Source organism: Eublepharis macularius, chromosome 6 (assembly GCF_028583425.1).
Source record: "Eublepharis macularius isolate TG4126 chromosome 6, MPM_Emac_v1.0, whole genome shotgun sequence".
Classification (NCBI taxonomy): domain Eukaryota; kingdom Metazoa; phylum Chordata; class Lepidosauria; order Squamata; family Eublepharidae; genus Eublepharis; species Eublepharis macularius.
In genome coordinates, this window is record NC_072795.1 from 60,527,560 (window position 1) to 60,541,452 (window position 13,893).

Sequence of the window (13,893 nt, forward strand, 5' to 3'; positions counted from 1 at the left end):
CATTTTTTAGGTTCCTTGGCAGTTTTACTTCCACCGTCACATCATTGATCACCTGAATGACCTCGAAGGGTCCCAAATATTTCCATCCCAGCTTCTTGCTCAGCTGCTCCCCCTGTGTCATGTCTGCATACTATTTATTCATGCCATTCCTATATTCTCTGCTCTCTGTATTGATCTGATCATACTGTACCTGTGTATTTTCATGTCATGCTCATATAATGTAACCATTATAATCATGCCATCCTTAGCCTGCCTAAAAACGAAAGTACAAATGCTAAGAGAGTAGTCATCTTGTTATCTCCAAAAGTATGCTTGACCTTGCAGCTGTACTGTAACTTTTCACAGGAGACAGAGGGAGTTTGGTTCCTTGTAATCTTCTACTTTTCTTTGTCCAAACAAAGCTATTGTGTTCTCGTGAGATTTTTAGGATTTTCGCACCTAGTTGCTAACTGCTCAAGGGGAGGGGGGAATCATGCTCCTTATATCAAAGTGCCTATGCTTGTATCCCCATTCCTGCCAACTTACCCATCTATGGATGTACCCATGAACTTACTGGATCTCTAAAATAAAACCTTTTCATCCAATGCACTGGAGTGCTTGCTGTGAGCGGTTTGGGGGTCTATCTGCCATGGACTACCGTCCCTAGAACTGACATTTTGGCAGGAATCTTCTTTTTCCCTCTGTACCCGAGAGTACAGAGTGGTGGTGGCTTCATTTCTCGGCCGTGTCGGCTTCTTAGTGGCCTTTGAAGGTTCCACTGGGCTCCTCCAAGTCTTGTGCCCTCTCTTTGGGGCTTCTGTTCTCAGCCCCGGGCAGGCAGTGTCGAAATGGCCCACCCTCCCACTCTGCAAGCAGAGGCCCCGTTTAAGGTGGAGAGCTTGCTCTGCCACTGGAAGGAGGCTTCTGGAGTGTTTCCTCTCTCACGCCCCGGCAGCTGAGGGGGGGTCTGTGCTGATCCACTTGGTGCTACATCTGCAGTAGCTTGACCACATGGTCCTGATTCTCGATCTCATAGGCTAGCTGATTCCACCCCAGCAGGATCCGGAGGTCATCTTGCCTTGGCCACCAAGTCTGGGTTCAGGCCCACCCTGAAGAATTTGATCCTTCCTTCTTCAGTCTAGTCTCTTACTTTGGCTGTATACTGCCGGAATTCCGCGGCATACTCTCTCACACACCACATGCCCTGTTTTAGACTTCTCAACTTGAACCTTGCCCTCTCTTCCTCGAGAGGGCCCTCGAACTGTTCCTTCAACGCTTGGACAAAAGCCTCCACACTTCTCAACTCTGGGGCTCGAGCGATGTACAGGGTTACATACCACTTCGCTGTGGGGTCCTCCAGCCGGGATCGTAAATAGCTTACTCAGCTGGCTTTATCTGGGAAGGTGTGCCCCCACTCCCTGAGAAACTCTGCAGCTTGCACCAGGAAATATCCTAGCTTCTCAGGATCACCATCGAACCGAGCCTCCAGTTTGCGCCACCCAGGTGGTGGCAGGGCTGGGAACTCTCCACCCTTTTGCGGTCCCCCCTTCAGCAATGGCCCGAGTGCCCTTGTTCCAGCCGAGGTTGCACCAACCTTCTAAGAGGCTGAGCAGAGCTTATCCTTTCCCTCCTCCCCTCTTTCCTGGCTCAGCGCACCAAAATCCTAATGGACTTTCTTTCCCACTGGAAGCATGGACTTTGTCCTATAATTAACCTTGCTTTGCTACCTTGAGTCACTTCAGCCAATGATCCTGTCTGACCATCTTGATACTGGTATTCTTCTTTAATAAAGTAACTTTAACTCATACACCTGAGTGATGCAGTGAAGTGCTTGGGGAAAACAACTGGCAAGACCTTACATTTTGGCTGAAGTCTCAAAGTACCTTCAGAACCAGAGCCCTTAACCTGGTTACCTGCACCATGGCAGATGGAGAGGATACAGGAGCTCCTGAGAAACCTCAAGGACTACCCAAAGAACCGTGTAGGCACGGTGCTGAGGCACCGGTGGAACTTAGAACAATGATGGAACGAGAGAGTAGTACCTCCATGCCCTGTGGGTGGACTTCCCTAATATTCTTTTCCTCATTCCTGGCCCTACCTGCCAGCCACACCCCTCTTTTGCCCTCTAGCATTGGCCTTGGCTGCCTCAAGCAGCTGTACCTAGGGTAGCTAGTTTGGCTGCTTTGGGCAGCTACAGCTGTGCTCTCTTGACTGGCTGCCAAGCCTTCTCTGTTTGGAGCTGCCAGCATCCTCAGCTGGTCCCTATTATTCCCTTCCTCCCTGTTTGCAGGTTGGGGTGTGGCCCTGTGCTGCTTCTGCTGCCCTGCCAGTAAGGTTGCTGTCTGTCTGGCTGATGGCTTGCTGTTCCTATCTCTTGTGCCTCTCCCTCTACCCTGGTCCCCTCCTGGCTGTCCTTACTTCCCCTGTCAGGGCTCTTAGCCTCCCACTGGAAGGTGGGGCTAGCTGTCTTCCACCTGCTCCTTCTGACCCTCTGGGGCTTGGGAGCTGCTTCACCCTCCTGTGACTGGGGTGCCTCTTTCCCCCCTTCTATTGTTGGTCCGTGCTGGCCCAGGGTGTCCATTGGGGTGGCTGGGTAGTTGTCTCCCAACTTTCTCCCACCCCCTCTTCCTGGTAAGTCCGGGGGCTGAGTCTCAGACTCCGTACAAATCCTCCCTTAAAGGCCCAAACAGCCCTGAAGGGTCCTTGCCTCTTGCCCTGCTTTTTACTGAAAAAAACCAAGTTTTGAAAGTTAACCAAACTGTTGTGGTTGCCTAACACCATTGTTTTTTTAAAGATTTTAGAGTTTTCTACAAACCTGGGGCTTTTTCATGTTTGTAGAAAGATTTGTCAGTTCATGGCTCCAATCTCCTTATTTAAGCACCCACAGATTTGGCCATGTTGAGAATTAGATATAGGGAAAGAGTCATGTAGAGCTGATGAGAATTTTTCCTCTCCCATGTGTTTGTGTCAAAAATGCTATGTATAACCATGTAGGTTAGTAAAAAATGGGTAGGCTTGTGTCTGGGGTCTGATGCTCAGCCCCCGGACTTGCCTGGAGAAGGGGACAGGAGACAGTTGCTCAGCTGCCCCAACAGACTCCCAAGGCCAGAACCTGCCAGCACCCAAGGGAGGGAAAGAAGCACCCAAGCCTCAGAGGGTTAGAAGGGGCAGGTGGAAGCCAGCTAGCCCCACCCTACTGTGGGAGGCTAGGAGCTCAGGCAGGGAGAGGGAGGACCATCAGGAGGGAAATAAACCTGAGGGAGAAGGTACAGGGAGCAGGGGCAATCAACCAACAAGTCAGCCAGCAACCTTACTGGAAGAGGAGGAAAAGCAGCAGCAAAGACAGCTCAGGACCATGCCCCAGCCTCCAGGCAAGCTAGAGGGGATTAGCCAGGACCAGGAAAAGTTGGGAGCAAAGCCATCCCAGGTGTGGCGACCTGAGGCACTCAGCAGGGAAAGCTTGGCAGCCAGCCAGGAAAGCACAGCTGTGACTGATCAGGGCAGCCAGCAGAGAAAACCCAGGCGTGACTGCCTGAGACATCCATGGCTAGAGTGCAGAGGGGGGCGGGGCTGGCAGGTGGAGCTGGGAATAGGGGAAAGGATATAAGGAGAATCCACCCACAGGGCATGGTGGGTTGTGTAGGAGTGTGGTGAGTTAGGAGCAGGATGTGGGAGAAGGAGGATGGCGTGTTGTGTAAGAGTGGAAGAGGAGAGAGAAGGAGAGCGAGAGAAATGGAAGGAGGAAGAGCGGAGGGGCTGAAGAAAGGAAGGAGCAACGAGCTGGAAGCAGGAGGAGGCAGCAAGGAGTCAGCCAGGTTGAGCAGGCCTGCAAGGGGGTTGAGAGGGAGCGAGGGTGAGGTATAACCCCTTTCCTGCCACAGAGCAAGGCCCTGCAATATTCCTGGTGGCTGCCTGGAATCGAAGTCAGGTGCGCTGGCTTACAGCACTGCGGTGCCTGCATTGGAACCTGACAGCTTGTAACCATTAGGAACTTATTCACAAATTTGTTTCCATTCCTAATTAATAAGAACTGCTAACAGATAACTTGTTAGTTGTGATTAAACTGGATTTTTTTTTGTAATTTCTATACCATAATAACTGAGTCATCAACATAAATATTGGTTGTTCTGGATTTTTCAGGCTGTATTGCCGTGGTCTTGGCATTGTAGCTCCTGACGTTTCACCAGCAGCTGTGCCTGGCATCTTCAAAGGTATAGCACCGAAAGACAGGGATCTCTCAAACGTCAGGAACTACAATGCCAAGACCACGGCAATACAGCCCGGAAAATCAACAACAACCATCGTTCTCCGGCCGTGAAAGCCTTCGACAATATAACATAAATATTTCCCAGTTAAATGTATTATTGAAAATTATCATAAGCTTATAAAATCCCATGCTCAAAATTGAGTTTTGTGGTTGTATTCAGAACTATGGACTCAAGTTTTGGTTTTTCCAGTGGCATGACTATGATAAATTACAGTCTTCATAGACTAGTACTGCAAGGATTATTAATTGCAGAAGAGAGATCTGTACAGCAGCTGTGTCACTTGTAACCTTGGTTAGGTGAAATTCACCTTGTCTCCAAGCTTACTATTAGGAGTTTTTTCAATTGTTCTAGTACTGTCTTTATGCAATATAAATTATAACTTGGATCCTATCTCTCTTGCTTTCTGCCAGTAGGAAAGGGGGAAACCTTCATTAATTCCACCTGCTATTGTAGATTCCTACTTTGTTTCCCTACTATTTCAAAGTGGGGCAAAAGCAAACTGCACAAGAAGGGTGGAAGATCAAAAAATCTACTTCTGTTCATGTTAAATAGGATTAAAGCCAATGTTTCAGGATATTAAAGATTTGGCAGGCAATTAAAAAAAATTAACAAAAGATACTCAGTGCTTCCTCCATCTTACTATATAAAAGGCTAACCGTGTTCCAGACAACTAATTTCCTATCCTGCTGCGCCTACAGAGGGCATTGCTGTGGAGGGAAGCCCAGAAGAGGCAACCTGTCCCTCTGAAAGTGCACCGTGGAGTGAAGCCCAGGCTGGGATCAGGCACAGAGCAGGTGGCAATACCTGCCTCCGCCTTCACTCAGTTGGGATCAGGAGCATAGCAGCAGGCAATGCCCGCCCGCCTGCCTTCAACCAACTAGGATCAGGAGCAGAGCAGATGGCAATGCCTGCCCCCGCCTTCACTGAGTTGGGATCAGATGTGGAGCAGGTGGCAATTGTAGCCCCACATCAGCCAGTTGGGATCAGGAGCGGAGCAGGTGGCAATGCCTGCCCTCTACCTTCACTGAGTTGGGATCAGATGCAGAGCAGGTGGCAATGCCAGCCCCACATCACCAAGCTGGGATCAGGAGTGGAGCAGGTGGCAATGCCTACCCCCCCACCTTCACCCAGCTGGGATCAGGAGCAGAGTAGGTGGCAATGCCCACCCTCACCTTCACCCAGCTGGGATCAGGAGCGGAGCAGGCGGTAGTGTCTGCTCTCCTTCACCCAGCTAGGATCAGGCACAGAGCGTGTGGCAATGCCTGCCCCTCTGCCTTTACCCAACTGAGAGCAGGAGTGGAGCAGGTTGCAATGCCTGTCCCCTGCCATCATTCGGCTGGGATCAGGAGCAGAGCAGGTGGCAGTGCCTTCCCCCTACCATCACCCCAGACAAAAAGTGGAAACCCACCCGGGAAACTGAAAAATATCTCTGCATATTATACTGGCATGTGATTGACAAAAATACATGTTTTCATACAGTCATAATCTATTCACGTTCAAAAATCTATATAGCTTCTGTGTCACTCTCTGGGTTGCATGAAATTTTCCTATTGATTCAGGTGATCCTACAGCCCCTGAGGAAGTCGAGAAGACGAAATCTGCCGTATAGCTGGCCGCAGCTAGGGCTGCTTCTTGTTGGATCCTTATATAACATCTTGTGAGGCACCTGGAAGAGAAAAGATAAAGAAATGAAAAATTAAGACATTGTTACAAACGGACATACACTTACCGTTTTGCATATGCCTGGAGCGCTTGTTGATTTATGAAGCAGACTGGAACAGGACTATGAGTCTGTGCAGAATCTTTTAGATTTTTGGACGTGAATAGATTATGACTGTATGAAAACACCTTTTGTACGAGTATATGAATGTCACATGTATTTTTGTCAATCACATGCCAGTATAATATATAGAGATATTTTTCAGTTTCCCGGATGGGTTTCCACTTTTTGTCCACGGTATTACCAGGATTTGCCTTGTTGTTTGTTGCCCTACCATCACCCAGCTGGGATCAGGAGAAGGTGGCAATGCTCACTCCCCCTTCACCCAACTTGAGTCAGGAGCAGAGCAGGTGGCAATGTCTGCCCCCCTCCACCCAGCTAGGATCAGGAGCTGAGCTGTAGCAATGCCCTCCCCCCTTCACCCAGCCAAGATCAGGAGCGGAACAGGTGGCAATGCCCGCCCCCTTCATCTGGCCAGGGTCAGGCACAGAGCAGCTGGCAATACTTGCCCCTCCTTCACCCAGATGGGATCAGTCATGGAGGAGGAGGCAGTGCCCGCCTGCCTGCCCTCCCCTTTCTAGAGCCCTTGTATTTTTTCCCACATCGGGCTTTGTTACTAGTTTTTAATAATAATGAAATGTGAAAACCTGGCAAGAAATCCAAACTCAGGGCAAAAATATTCCATGGCTGATGTATCATCAAACAGTATCAAGATTAAAGGAACAAACTCTTAAGCAAGGTTGAGAGAAAAAATGCAATTATGAACTATCCGTATCTGGAGATCTGAAGCATATCTTGGGGAAGATATACAAAATCTTACTGCAATATCATACAGAAATGGAGCAAGTAAAAACTTGTATGATAAAATTTATGGAAAACTTTGGAGAAACTATCCTAGTGAACGTATGGGAAAACTTACGGACTAGGGACATAAAATTTACAGACTGTCAGTTACTGAGAGAGAATTGGTATAAAATGTTCTTCAGATGGTACACTTCTAAAGACATTGTGAGAATTAGTAAAGGTTACTGTGGACACTGCTGGAAATGTCAAAGTGTGAATGCAACATTTTATCATATGTGGTGGACCTGTAAGAAAATGCGAAAATATTGGATAAAGATACATGAAGAGATGCCAAAGATTCTCAAACTAAGTTTTGAATTAAGTCCAGAAAATATGCTCTTAAATATCCTACCAACTAATGTTAGAAAAGAACAGGGAGATCTTTTCCATTACATGGTGACAGCAGCAAGAATATTATTTGCAGCGAAATAGAAAATAGATATCTGTCCTGATGTATTAGAGTAGAGAGATAAGATTCATGAATATGCATTAATGGCTAAACTGACTACCTATCTACATAATAGACTGATAGCCGAATTTTGGGGGAAATGGATTTCTTTGATTACTTAAGTAGAAATTAACTTTAATTAAGGCAACATAGTATAAAGACAAGAATTAAAAGAAAAAAGCTGATATTGTAGTTTGTATAGGTAAAACTAACCAAGGAGAGGGAAGGAGAACTATTATGCAACTAAGGTATGGTAAATTTTGAATGTACTCTTTTATCAGTTCAATGTAAGTTTAAATGTAGTGCTTGTACAAGTCTCAAAACAATTCTGTATGTATTGTCTATATAAGATTGTATAAGTCTCAACTCAATTTCCTATCTAGTATTTGTATAATATTTTTACATATTTTCTTTTTAAATGAAATCTAAAAGAAGGAAATGGCAGAAGTAAAAAAAAATAATGAAACAGATCTAATTCTTAGGAGATTTAATTGCAAGCTTTTGAGTACTGTCCATAAAGTCTACTGGAGCTCTAATTAAGTTCCACATCATGGAATTGTGAGAGGTTTGGGACTGATGCATGCAAACACGTGTATTGCTTGTAACTAAAAATGTGAGCTGTCTCCATTTTTATGAAGTATTGTGTTTGAGAGTTCTGGTAGCTTGAGATTTCGCAAATGAAAGGTATTGTTTGCAGTTATTGAATGAGCATCCATATAGGAATTCTTTCTGTGAGGAACAAAGGAACATTATTGTTGTTTGCCTTTAGATTTAAGAGAACCATAGATATTACACTGTATATATTTGTTTACATGGTACTATTGTGACAAAGGTTTGGATCCTGTCTAACATTTCTGTGGGTGGAAGTAGGTAGTGATTTCTGCCAATTTCTCCCTCCCAGTGGAGACTTGGCTGCTATTCCTGGAAGTCCCTCATCCCCCAGTAGTAGCTCATTGGGCTGCTGGAGAAGGCAGACAGTTGCACTTGTTGATGAGAAAGCATTCTCACAGTGGTAATTTAGGCCATAGTCAACATTCTATGCCAGCTGCAGTTTCTGGGTTGCCTTCAAGGGCAGCCCAATATAGAACATGTTAGAGTAGACCAGCTGTGAGGTTACAGTAGTATGGATTAGCATGGCCAAGTCAGTTGTGTTTAGAGAAGGAGAGAGCTAGTAAACCAGATTGCTACTAGTAAAAGGCCACCCCATGAGCCTGCTTTTCAAATAACTGTCTGGGTCCATGAGTATTCCCAGGTTCTTAACCTGCTTTGCATATGCAAAGCTCCACTCCATCAGTGGATCCAAACCTTCCCAAGCATCAGCATTCTCAAATAGTGTTACCTCTGTCTTATCTGGATTCAGCTTGTTCTGCCTTAGCCACTTGATCACAGCCCTGAAACACTGGTTCAGAGCCAGAATGGACACGTTTTGAGGATTAGATGACGCATGTGCTGGGTGTCATCTGTATATTGATGACTTCCAACCCCGAAGTTCCCAGAGATCTCCTCATACAAATACAGAATATAATTAACAAAATGGAATGCTGAAGTGCTCCACAGTACACGGCACAACCCAATTCTCTGGTGAAAACTCTGTCCAATCCAACAAAAAGGCCAAAACCACAAAAGAGTTATTCCTTTAATACCAGCTTAGTATGCCAGCTGATAAATAAGGATGGAGTGGTCAAGTTACTGAAAGATCTAACCATATCAGCAGGCAAGACTAACCTGTATTAAGCTTTAAACAGATTGTCCACCAGTGTAATCAGTGGCACTTCAGTTCCAAAACCATACCCAAACCCAACTGAAATGGGTCGAGGACAAACATGTCACCCAGGAACCCCTAGAACTGTTCTACCGCTACAACCTCTATCACTTTCCTTAAAAAAAAGGCAAATTGGAGACTGTCCTATAGTTTACCATGTCATCCCCAGCCAATGGAAGTTTTTAAAGGAGAGGTCTAATAACTGCTTCCCTCAAAGAAGTATGGGGGAACAATCCCAGTCAATGAGGCATTAATGATTTTAATCAGAGGTTTCAACTATGTTCCCTGGCATGATTTTTCAAGCCAGGATGGGCGCGGATCAAGAGTGTAGTTGGTAGCTCTCACACCTCCAAGGGCCCTGTCAGCACCCATCAGCAAGATCAGTCTGAATCGATCCATAGGAAAAGGACAAGCGTGTCCGTCTGACACTTCAAATACTGATGCTAGTCTAGGCTTTCAAGTTGGAACAGATGAGAAAGATTTAATTAATAAGGAACCTTGTATTTATACATGTTAGGAAAGTGTATTTCTAATGTTTAGGTCTCCTTATCCTAAACATGAGGTCTAGTTAACCGGACAAGGGCTCCTGTTCAACAGCACAACATGAGAAACCTCTCTTCTGCTCTCCTGAGTCAATGCGGGATTTCTCATGTTGTACTGCTGAGTTTTGGAGCAGGAAGAAGTGTTTCTGCCTGCTAAAAAGCCCGGTATATTATCAGAAACTCTCCTCTGCTTGTTGGAAAGAGAGGAGTTTTTCATCTTGTATTGCTGACATGTAGAGCATAAAGAAATACGGATTTTCTGCCCACTCCAAAGCCTAGAACATTATGAGACATAATTGGAAGAACTTCCCCCAAGTTCACTGGTAGATAGAGAATACTTAGTGGAGAGGATGGGTCAGTGGGGATCACAAAATATGTCAAGCCAGCCAAGATAACATTTATGAACCCCCAGAAATATAACTGGAGTTTATAGAGCTTATGAGAGTTTTTCAAATAATGATTTTACTTGCCTATTACTTCCATATTTTGACCTGGAGAGGGTGAATTTCAGCCAGCAAGAAATGGTCTGTGTGAGAATTTGATTCAGAGCACTTTGCTTTTTAAGAAGTTGCTGTAAAAGCAGAACTGTGGGAGGAAAAAAATAGTCCTTCCTCCGCCTACAGTCTGATCCCAATCCAGTGACTTCCCCTCTGGGCACTTGCACTTGGTTTGTTTCATATGTTTCAGATTGTGAGCCTAAGGGGCAAAGACTTAAATATTATAGACATTTTTATAATTGATGGTGATCAGAGAATGCAGCCCCACAACCCTTTCTCTCCCTTTGGGAAAGGAGGGAAAATTGAAAGCAAGGACTCCTTCTTCCTTCTGAACATAATTTAGTGGAGTGCTTCTGTAATTGGCATCCAGCTTAAACTTTTTGTATGTTGAAACAAGATTTCTAATGCATGATCTTATGTTTCTTTTTCAGGTTTACTTTTTAAAAAATGGCAGCGGAAACTCAGACACTGAACTTTGGGCCTGAATGGTGAGTTTCTTGTTTTGTGTGTGTTAAAGTCTCCCCCCCCCCAATTTTGCTAATGTCTGGTTTACCTGTATAACATTGGCATTTATACCTGTGTTTGAGGTCCATGAGTCTAAAGCTGGCCTTCCCCAGCCCTGCTTGCACACATAACATCATTTTGTCTTCCAGATAACTCTGAACAAAAGTTGTCATGGATCTTTGAAGGGAAAGAAATCAAACTGTTAATTGTCTTGTCTACTGTGCCGTCCCACATGGGAACTGTGCATGCACAGGCCAGTCGTGGATGTTCTAAAGCTCCTGTAATGTAAGCCCCACTCACCACCACCACCACTTTGAGGCAGATTTCCCCTCCAAAATGGCCAAGAGAGCCAGTTTGGTGTAGTGGTTAAGAGCGCGGGACTCTAATCTGGAGAACTGGGTTTGATTCCCCACTCTTCCATTTGAAGCTAGCAACATGACCTTGTATCAGTCACAGCTTCTAGGAGCTCTCTCATCTTTCAGCCCCACCCACCTCACAGGGTGTTTTGTTGTGGGGATGATAATAACATACTTTGTAAACCGCTCTGATTGGGCGTTAAGTTGTCCAAACTTCAACTCCTCCAACAATTCTGTCAGCACCAATTGTTATCTTCTTACTGGTCAATCACAGAGAGGAAGGAGCAGCCTGTCAATTATTCTCCATTCAGGCAGTATTTTAACCCTTTCCCTTCCATTCTCTGGGTGCTGCACTTAAGTAAACCTTTCATTTAAAAGCCCATTCTGTCATATGTCCCACCCTTAAAGAACACTGTGCTAGGTTAGGTTCTGCAAGTCCATCCACAACAATGGGGTGAAACGTGCAAAGGAAATATTAAACACCATTAACTGTTACACATTTCAGAATTTTACAGTCACAAGAATAGAATTCAACCTTTTACATAAATATTTATATATACATAGTTTGGTTCAGCAAAACCTTAACCTTTCAAAGGTTCCTGGAGAGTGCATCTGCTATGATCTACATTCCTTGAATGTGTATCATATTGAAATTGTAATCCTGGAGTTGTAAGCTCCACCAAATTAATTTACTATTAGTGTTCTTTATTCAACCACTGCAAAGGCAAGTGATCCATGCACAAAGTGAATTTTCTTCCCCACAGGTATGGTTTTAGTTTTCCTATGGCCCATACAATGGCTAAGCATTCCTCAATGATAGCAAGATGTCCACCAGCTTCTTGCTGAGGTATAGGATGGGATGTTGCTGTCCATCCTCCCTACACTGACTTAACACTGCACCAATACCTATATTTGAAGCATCTGTGAATAGAGTAAAGGTTTGCACAGTCAGGCGCCCCCAACAATGGCTCAGTTTTTAACATAGACTTAAGATGTTCAAAAACAGTATGGCACTGGTTTATGCTTCCGCAGCCTTAACTTTTAGAATCAGTAATTATGAGGTTATCATGACCCGCTATGAGTTTTTCTTAAGAGAAAAGATAGGCCCATACTTAAGTCTAATTCCAGTTGGTAAACAAAGGCTTGCAAAAATTCTACAAGGAGAAACTTTAAGGCTCTCCAAACAACAAATTAATACGGCTAGACATACTGGGGACTGCTAACTACAATTGTAATATGTAGACATGAATAGCTCAGAACCATGGCTCTCACCCCTTACCATAGGATGAGGGTAGAAGGCCTTCCCTTTGAACAGACAGACTTATTTTTGTCTACCTTGGATGAGGCACTCAAAAATATTAAAGATAAGTTAACAGTAAGGTTGATGAATATTACACCCCTCTACCCAAATCCCCAAGGGCATATGCACCTTATAGCAACAAATCCAGTCGGTTCTATCCCCAGCCAATGCAAACGTTGCCCAGAGGCTCTCAACAGCCTTCTTCCTCAGCATATGTTCTACCTCGGAGGAGATACTTCCAAGCTAAATCAAAGGATGGTTCCCAGTCTCCAAGGGATCAGTCTGGGTCCAATAAACAGGGCTTTTGATGCTAGGTTGTCTTCTGCTATGTCAGTCAACCATTCACTTCCTTTACAGGCGTGGGAGTCAATCACCCATGAGGCTTGGGTGTTGTACATAATCAAAAAAAGGTACTATCTGGAGTTCAACAAAATTCCACCCAACATTCCTCCTCTGTCCAATCCTCAACTTCCTCCCGCTTTACTTTTAGAGGAAGTGCAGTCATTGCTGCAGCAACAGGCCGTAGAACAGGTTCCATCTTGTTGTACCAACAGAGTGTTTTCCTAGTATTTTATTGTGGACAAAATCAGGTGGCTCCCTGGTTTTCTCCTGGGAATCCTTGCTAATATGGGAATGGACTATTCAACATTGAGTCTCTCTCTTTGCCGTACGCATAGCAGGCAAGGACAAGGTTTTGGCAGATGTGTTAAGTAGCTCCTAGTCCCAGAATTATGAATGGTTCATCCACATAACTCAGCTTAACACCCACTCAGAGCGGTTTACAAAGTATGTTATTATTATTATGCTCGCAACAATTACTCTATGAGGTAGGTGAGTCTGAGAGAGCTCCAATAAGCTGTGACTGACCCAAGGTCACCCAGTGGAGGAGTGAGGAATCAAATCCAGTTGTTCAGATTAGAGACCTGTTGCTCTTAACCACTACATCAAACTGACTCCAAACTTTCTACACCCTGTTTTTTGCAATGTGGGAATATCCTACCATAGATCTGTTTTCCACAGACCTCAACAGACAATGTGCTCAATATTGCTTATGGGCAGGAAAGGGGAAGGCCTCTCTCGGGGACACCTTTCAAATCTCTTGGTTGGGCACCCTCCTGTATGCATTTCCCCATCTTCCTCTTATGATGCTGACACTCAGCAAGATGATGAGGGAGGGTTCCTTGACTATTGTAATAGCCCCTTACTGCTGAGGCAAGCCTGGTTGCTACTCTATTCCAAATGTCGCAAGGCAGAATCTACAATTTTCCCCTAACACCGCACTGGCTGCAGGACGATGTGGTTCTCCACTATGACCTGGGCATTCTAAAACTGACAGCCTGGTTCATATCTCCCTTGAACTGAATTCTTCCTCCTCAGTCCAGAAGGTCCTGTTGGAAGCTAGGAAACCATCCACCAGGAAATCATACCTATCCAAATGGGAAAAAAATTCAATTTGGGCTACAGACAACAACCTAAACCCAGTCTTAGCCTCATTATCACCTGTTTTACACTATGGTACAGGTAAAGGACCACAATTTGGCTGATTCCTCCCTTAAGGCCCACCTAATGGCCATTTCTGCCTACCATGAAGGAAAATCTCTCTTTGCACAAACACAAGGCAAATCCTTTCTCAGAGGTTTAACAAACGTATCCTCCAGCATCTAGGCTGATTTC

General features: G+C 45.0%; 1 protein-coding gene across 2 annotated transcripts in view; it reads left to right on the forward strand.

Moving 5' to 3' along the window:
* Window positions 1-13,893, forward strand: part of GIGYF2 (GRB10 interacting GYF protein 2) — a 100,507-nt gene that overhangs the window by 9,751 nt on the left and 76,863 nt on the right. For both annotated transcript variants that reach the window (XM_054982823.1, XM_054982824.1), the window contains exon 2: window positions 10,491-10,547. In XM_054982823.1, coding sequence (XP_054838798.1) covers window positions 10,507-10,547 — 41 coding nt within the window. In that variant the 5' untranslated portion in view covers window positions 10,491-10,506. The remainder of the gene's footprint in view (window positions 1-10,490; window positions 10,548-13,893) is intronic.